Raw genomic sequence first — 8,503 nt, forward strand, 5'->3', positions numbered from 1 at the left:
CTTGGCCTATGTCTAAACTCTTACAAAAAGATGTGATTTTGTTTTTGATGATGCTTGTAAAAGGAGTTTTGACACTTTGAAAAGTATGCTCATTTCCCCTCCCATTCTTAAAGCCCCAATTTGGTCTTTGCCTTTTGAGTTGTCATGTGATGCTTTTAATTTTGCTGTGGGAGCTATGCTTGGTCAAAGAGAGGGCAGGTTTCATATGTGATTGCTTATGCATCTAGGACCCTAGATTCAGCTCAGGTTAATTACACCACAACTGAGAAAGAGTTGTTTGCTATTGTTTTTGCACTTGATAAGTTTAGATCATATCTTCTTAACTCTAAAGTTGTTGTGTACACTGACCATGCTGCTGGAGGTACTTGTTTAAGAAGACAGATTCTAAGCCTCGCTTGATTCGATGGGTATCTTGATGCAAGAATTTGATGTGGAGATAAGGGATAGGAGTGGTTCTACCAATCAAGTAGCAGATCATTTGGTCTAGACTACCTCATTTAAAAGCTACTATGGTAAACTCTAACCCTACTATTCCTTGTGATTCATTTCCTGATGAGGCATTGTGTGCCATTTCATCTAAGCCTCCATGGTATGCCTCTTTTGCTAACTATATTGAGTGTGGAGTCTTGCCTCCTTATGCTTCACGTTTTTCCATTGAAAAATTGAAAAGAGAGTCTAGATTTTACATTTGGGAACCACCTTTGTTGTGGAAGATTTGTAGTGATAAAGTGATTAGGAGGTGTGTTGATGATGTTGATGTGCCTTCTGTTCTTGAATTTTGTCACTCTCATGCATGTGGTGGTCATTTTAGCTCAAATAAGACAGCTAGGAAGGTTTTAGATTGTGGATTGTATTGGCCTAGCTTGTTTAAAGACTCTTATAAATTTTGTAAAGCATGCTTAAATGTCAAAAGTTAGTAGTTGGGGTCAGAGACAAGAAATGCCTCAACCCATTTTTTTTTGTGAGATTTTTGATGTTTGGGGCATTGACTTCATAGGTCCCTTTCCACCATCCTTAGTTTTGAGTACATATTACTTGGTGTTGATTATGTTTCAAAGTGGATTGAAGCCATTCCTACTAGACTTGTGATGCTAAGATTGTTTTGAAGTTTCTCAAATCTAATATTTTTTATAGGTATGGAGTTCCTAAGGCCTGGTAAGTGACCAAGGATCCCACTTTTGCAACAAGATGATGAAGGCTCTTTTAGTTAAATATGGGGTGCATCAACAAGTCTCTACACCGTATCATCCCCAACTAATGGCCAAGCTGAAGTATCAAATAGAGAAGTCAAGAAGATCCTAACCAAGGTGGTGAACACAAATAGGAAGGATTGGTCTTTACACTAGAGGATGCTTTGTGGGCTTATCGGACTGCTTATAAGACTCCTTGGCATGTCTCCTTTTCGATTGGTGTATGGAAGGCTTGCCACCTCCTTGTGGAGATAGAGCATAGGGCCTATTGGGCCATCAAGAAACTAAACTTGGATTTCCATCTTTCGGCTAAGGAGAGATTTCTTCAACGCAAGAACTTGAGGAGCTTAGGTTGGATGCCTATGAGTCTTCTAGAATCTATAAGGAGAAAATAAGGATCCTTCATGACAAGCTAATCTTGAGGAAAAAGTTTCAAGAAGGAGATCAAGTCCTCTTGTTCCAAATAAGGTTTATTCATAAGCATGCCAAGTGAAGTCTAAGTGGGAGGGACCATATCTAGTGACCAAGGTGTTTCCCTATGGGGTTTTGCAACTCTTGAATAAAGCCACGGGTTCCACTATGCAAATCAATGGTCACCTATGCAAGCTCTACAAAGATGCCAAATCACTTCAAAAGGAGGAGGACTTCTCTCAACATGTTTTGAACCACCATGATAAGGTTGTATCTCTCTAACCTTTAGCTTTTACCTTCCTTTAATTGATATATTTAATGATAGGTATAATTCAAGTGTGGGGGAGATGAACCTAGTAGGAAAATTAGAGTTTATTTGCTTTATTTGACTTCTTTGTTTTGTGTTTTAGTTTGAAAAAAAAAATATCTGCACCACACTTTTGTTATGCATTCATTATTGATCTCACCTTATTTTATCACTAGTCTATACATACATTTAGGACAATGCATGATTTAAGTGTGGGGGAGAGAAATAAACATTTTGTTTTGTTTGTTTGGTTTTGCAAAAAAAAAAAATTTAAAAAAAATAAAAAAAATTGCTTTGTTTTGTTTTGTTTGAGGTTACTTAATTACCTAGTTCTTAAATGGATATTTTGATTCTTGAGATGTGGTAATTTTTAGGATTGAATAGGAGTGAAGTGAATATTCTTTTACCTTGAATTAATGGATTAGAGTGGCATATTACCCTTTCATGGAAGAGGCTAAACACTCATGTGTGATTAATTCCTTAGTGATGTTACCCTCTAGAATTTGTTTCACTTCTTAATTAAGACCACATATCTCGCACTTGTTTGATAGGAGATGAGAGATGGCATTCATAAAAATAGCCAAAAGCCAAATAGCCAACCTATTATCATTTATTATCCTTTGTTAGCCACTTTGAGCCTTTGGTTTGATTCTTAAATATATATATATATATATATTCACCCTATTTTTCCCCAAGGAATGCATGTTACACTTTTATATGTCTTTTTAATATTCATTACATGTCCTAGATCAAATGAGTGGATGCCTATTATTATTTTTTTATCCATTACTCTTTATCCTTTATTGCTACACCATTACATCCATTACTTCCATTGTTTTCAAAGAGTTAGGGGCAACCAAAAAAAAAACAAAGAGAGATTTAAAAAAATATTAAAAAAGAAAAGAAATAAAGTTGCTAGAAAAAGAAGCAAAAAGAAGAAGAGAAATAAAAAAAAAAGAAAGAAAAAAAATATAAAAAGTTGCCTAGCTCATCCATTCCATTTGTTTTATTATTTCTTATCATTTCTTTCCATCCTCATTGTGTTAAGGTGTTCACTCAATTGAGTTAGGTTATGCTTTGCATATTAAGGGGATATATCTTGATTTAGCATTATTTTGATGCTAACCCTATTTTTTTTATATACATGCATTTCTTAGACATCCTTTCATTACCTGTATCACAACCTAATAAAGTCCACTTGATTCTTGATTGCAAGTGCTATTTAGTGATGGAGATGTAGAAGGGTTACAAATTTATAGTAGGGTTTATCCTAAGAAATTTTGAGTGAAATTTAACACCTTATACACTTTGAGTGATGAGAGCAAACACTTAACCTAGAGAGGCTTACTCTTTGACATTGATTCTTAGTAAGGGTTTGTTTGTGATGTGCATAATTCTTTCTTAATTATTGCCACATTGATTAATAATTTGTAGAAGTTCATAAGCTAGTATTTTAGTGACTTTGAACATTTTTTTTTCTCCTTTTTTTTTTGTCTTATAGTTTTCTTTTGGGACCTTTTTCACTTGATTTTGCCCGGAGTGCAAAAGCTAAGTGTGGGGGAATTGATAGAACACATTTGTTACCCACTTTTATTTGTCAATTAGGACACTTTTATTAATGATTTATCACCTTCTAATCTTGAGGAAAAAGTTTCAAGAAGGAGATCAAGTCCTCTTGTTCCAAACAAGGTTTATTCATAAGCATGCCAAGTTGAAGTCTAAGTAGGAGGGACCATATCTAGTGACCAAGGTGTTTCCCTATGGGGTTTTGCAACTCTTGAATAAAGCCACGGGTTCCACCATGCAAATCAATGGTCACCTATGCAAGCTCTGTAAAGATGCCAAATCACTTCAAAAGGAGGAGGACTTCTCTCAACATATTTTTGAACCACCATGATAAGGTTGTATCTCTCCAACCTTGAGCTTTTACTTTCCTTTAATTGATATATTTAATGGTAGGTATAGTTCAAGTGTGGGGGAGATGAACCTAGTAGGAAAATTAGAGTCTATTTTCTTTATTTGACTTCTTTGTCTTGTGCTTTAGTTTGAAAAAAAAAAATTCTGCAACACACTTTTGTTATGCATTCATTATTAATCTCACCTTATTTTATCACTAGTCTATACATACATTGAGGACAATGCATGATTTAAGAGTGGGGGAGAGAAATAAACATTTTGTTTTGTTTGTTTGGTTTTGTAAAAAAAAAATTTAAAAAAAATTAAAAAAAAATTGCTTTGTTTTGTTTTGTTTGAGGTTACTTAAATTACCTAGCTCTTGAATGGATATTTTGATTCTTGAGATGTGGTAATTTTTAGGATTGAATAGGTGTGAAGTGAACATTCTTTTACCTTGAATTAATGGATTAGAGTGGCATATTACCCTTTCATGGAAGAGACTAAACACTCATGTGTGATTAATTGCTTAGTGATGTTACCCTCTAGAATTTGTTTCACTTCTTAATTAAGACCATATATCTTGCACTTGTTTGGTAGAAGATGAGAGATGGCATTCATAAAAAATAGCCAAGAGCCAAATAGCCAACCTATTATTATTTATTATCCTTTATTAGCCACTTTGAGCCTTTGGTTTGATTCTTAAAAAAAAAATATTCACCCTATTTTTCCCCAAGGAATGCATGTTACACTTTTATATGTCTTTTTAATATTTATTACATGTCCTAGTTCAAATGAGTGGATGCTTATTATTATTTTTCTATCCATTACTTCCATTGTTTTCAAAGAGTTAGGGGCAACCAAAAAAAACAACAAAGATAGATTTGAAAAAAAAATATAGTCAAAAAGAAAAGAAATAAAGTTGCTAGAAAAAGAAACAAAAAGAAGAAGAAAAAAAAGAAGAAAGAAAAAAAAATAAAAATAAAAATAAAAATTTGCCTAGCTCATCTATTCTATTTGTTTTATTATTTCTTATCATTTCTTTCCATCCTCATTGTGTTAAGGTGTTCACTCAATTGAGTTAGGTTATGCTTTGCATATTAAGGGGATATATCTTGATTTAGCATTATTGTGATGCTAACCCTATTTTTTTATATACATGCATTTTTTAGACATCCTTTCATTACCTGTATCACAACCTAATAAAGTCCACTTGATTCTTGATTGTAAGTGCTATTTAGTGATGGAGATGTAGAAGGGTTACAAATTTATAGTAGGGTTTATCCTAAAAAATTTTGAGTGAAATTTAATACCTTATACACTTTGACTGATGAGAGCAAACACTTAACCTAGAGAGGCTTACTCTTTGACATTGATTCTTGGTAAGGGTTTGTTTGTGATGTGCATAATTCTTTCCTAATTATTGCCACATTGATTGATAATTTGTAGAAGTTCATGAGCTAGTATTTTAGTGACTTGAAACAATGTTTTTCTCTTATTTCTTTGTCTTATAGTTTCTTTTAGGACCTTTTTCACTTGATTTTGCCCAGAGTGCAAAAGCTAAGTGTGGGGGAATCGATAGAACACATTTGTTACCCACTTTTATTTGTTAATTAGGACCCTTTTATTAATGACTTATCACCTTCAAGTGCACACATTGCATTAGATTTGTAATTTTGCCACGTTTATAGGTTCAGTGCACTAGGGGGATTTTGGTCCAAAAAACGAACTTTTGAGAAAATGTACAAGAAAAATTGAGAAAGTGAATTTTATATCTAGTTGATGAATGGTGAAATTATATTTTTAAAATTCATTTTAGTTTGGGAGTAATTAAATAAAAAAGTCAACACTTTCTTAAGTGTCCTAGTTTTTAGTTTGCCTTTGTGTGAAAATTTTTATATAATTTTGTGCAGCCTGAAACTTGGTTAATTTAACAAATTCTCCTTTCTAATTATGAATTTAATTCTGGACATGAATTAGATTTTATTATATCATATGCTATTTAATTGATTTATGTAATTTATGTGATATAGGTGGCATGTGACTTGTGCATCAATTGGGCAATTGAGGTCAACACTCCTTGAGGTCAATGGCTGATGGTTTGCACGTGAATTATGATTATTTTGAGGGATTAAATCAGCTAAAATGATGTGGATGACACATGGAAAATTAGGCACACATTGGAATCATCTACAAACCAATAGGAAGTTGCCACCTTGCAAGTATGACAAGGCTCCCATTTACATTTTAATTTCTTTTTCCTTATTTTAATTAAGCTTCAGCTGATGGGAGACACCAAGGAGCACACCATTTTAAGCCCCAAATGGGATCCAACACGTATCTCATTCATCTTCCACATTCTCTCTCTCTTGTTCATAGTGTTCTTCATTTTCTCTCTTTTGTTCTTCATTTTCCAGCACCCTAACCTCCATTTTCAGCCACCAAACCTCCACAAAACTCATACCATTCTTCTCCTCTCTTCATTTTCGTTCCATCCCTTCCATTTTCACAAGGATTGAAGCTCATTTCCATCATTCAAGAGCTATGGAATTTGGCCTTCACAAGCAATCACTAGGGTTCTTGAAGATGAAGATTGGCTAAGTTTCTTTGTGGAATCCTAGAGAGATGAAGATGGAGGATGAGTCTTGAGCTTCAAATTGGCTAAGTTCTTTTGTTTCCTATCCTCTTCTCTTTTTACTAGATGGTTAGATTCCTTAATCTAGGGTTTAATCATCTTAGCTTATAAATTCTAATTTGAATTTGATGTTGATGTAAAGAGAGAGGATTGTTTCATTTAATTTCTTCCTTGGACAGCCATGACTGAATTTTGCCACTCTTTGTTTGGCACATAATCTTGTGTTTTTCAATTAGTGAATATCTTGTGTTAATATTGCATAATCTTGTGGTGTTAATGCTTGTGTTGTTGAGTAGCTTGACATAATCTTGTGGTTGCTCAATTAATATGTTTCACCATGGCTGTTGAGAGAGGATTTTGAGTGAATCACTTGGCTAATGTCTTCACTAATTGGTCAATTGAACTAGGGACTTTAATCTAAGACCCAGGGAGGTTAGCTAATTAGGTTAATTGGCTTAGGATAATTTTCTTAAGTCATGACAGCTTTAGTCAAGAGGAAAGGGAAGCTAAATTTAGCCTAATCATGAGAAGATAATGAGTCCAAAATCAACTAATCTCTAGGGTTCCATTATTGTGAAAAGGGAAGTTCATTTCACTCACTTTCACTAGCATTTTAATTACTTGCACATTAGGTATTTAGTTTAGATAATTAGCTAGGTAACTAAATTCCTACAAACTTTGGTTCATTTATTTCACTAGATAACTTTCAATTAGACTTAAAACCATTCTTTGGGAGATGACCTAGGGTTGGCCCTATATTGCATTAGGGTTAGCTTTAGTATAATTTTGAGGATAAGCGACTAATTTTCTATCACCATACAACCCTTCTAACAATCTACTAATCAATTTTAAATTATTTAATTAAAAACTTTGGGATAAAAAAATATTTCCAAAATCATATAATAATATATTCAAATAATTAAATATTACACTGCGGAAGCACAAGACACAAGCAAATCAAAATGCAATTTAAAATAGTCCAATTCACATAAAAAGTAGGCCGTGCGCCGTGGCATGTGTAACATCTGAAAACCTTAAATATGGAATAAATTGATTAATTAAGGAATAAATTAGTTAAGAAATAATTAATTAATTTAATTATATTTTGGGTTGCTAATTAGCTTCTTAGGTCATATTTGGCTTTAAATTGAGTTAGGATAGAAGTTGGATCAAATCGGGTGGCATCAAGGGGAACAAAAGTGAGCTTTTGCTTTTTGCATCGTGAGCTATGACTTGTGTGTCGTGTGCTGCAGTGCATGGTACAACACAGGCATAAAATGCGAAAATAATCAGAAAAAGTCAGTTTTGGCGGGAGAAAGCTTGGAACACGAAGGAGAAGGCTTTAGGCACTATTAGGGCTTCATTTTAGGAGGATTTTGAAGATAATTTAGGCCTTTAAACTCTTAAGTAAGTTTACTACCCTTCTCCTCTACCTTTTCATCTCATTTTTATGGAATTTAGAAGTGGAAGAATTTGCTCTGAATGAATTAAGCTATGGGTCTATATATTAAAGATTTCAATTTACTTTAAAGGTTTCATTTAAGTTTCTTAACCTTAGATAAGTGGTAATATAAAGCTAAACTATTGTTTGGTGTAAGTTAGATCAAGCCCTAGCTTGGTTGTGGGGTTTTAAAGTGAGACAAGTTGAGATATTGAATGTTATGTTGTGATAGAGTTAGAGGGAGGCTTGCGGGAAATGTGTAGACAAATTGTAATCTTGACAAGCCTTTTTGTTGAGAATATGAGTGAGAAGTGGGAGAATTGGGATGTTATTGATAGCTAATAGTGCTTGTATTAATTGAAAATTAACATATAGTACTTGTTGATGTAGATTGTGGTATGGGAAAACTTGCATTGATACAAGAAGAGATTTAGTATCACGGATAACTCTTTCTAGTAACAAAAGGGTTAAGATAACTAGATAATTTACATTATTTATTACCTTGTATAAGTTATTCTCAAATTATTCTTATATGATTTGTTATGTATATATGTATAAATTTTGTAAAGTTAATTATTTTAGAAAATGAGTGGAGTATTAATTTGTAAAATATCATATTTTTGAAG

The 8,503-nt window shown here is 33.2% G+C and overlaps 1 protein-coding gene across 1 annotated transcript in view; it reads left to right on the forward strand.

The window, feature by feature from the left end:
• Window positions 1-6,018, forward strand: part of LOC129312594 (uncharacterized) — a 13,229-nt gene extending 7,211 nt beyond the window's left edge. Inside the window, exon 2 of the mRNA XM_054955256.1 lies at window positions 5,835-6,018. Within this exon, the coding sequence (XP_054811231.1) occupies window positions 5,835-5,885 (51 nt within the window). The 3' untranslated portion in view covers window positions 5,886-6,018. The remainder of the gene's footprint in view (window positions 1-5,834) is intronic.
• Window positions 6,019-8,503: the final 2,485 nt, after the last annotated feature.

This window comes from Prosopis cineraria, unplaced genomic scaffold (genome assembly GCF_029017545.1).
Source record: "Prosopis cineraria cultivar Desert tree isolate PC_DT_omini unplaced genomic scaffold, ASM2901754v1 PC6, whole genome shotgun sequence".
Lineage (NCBI taxonomy): Eukaryota > Viridiplantae > Streptophyta > Magnoliopsida > Fabales > Fabaceae > Prosopis > Prosopis cineraria.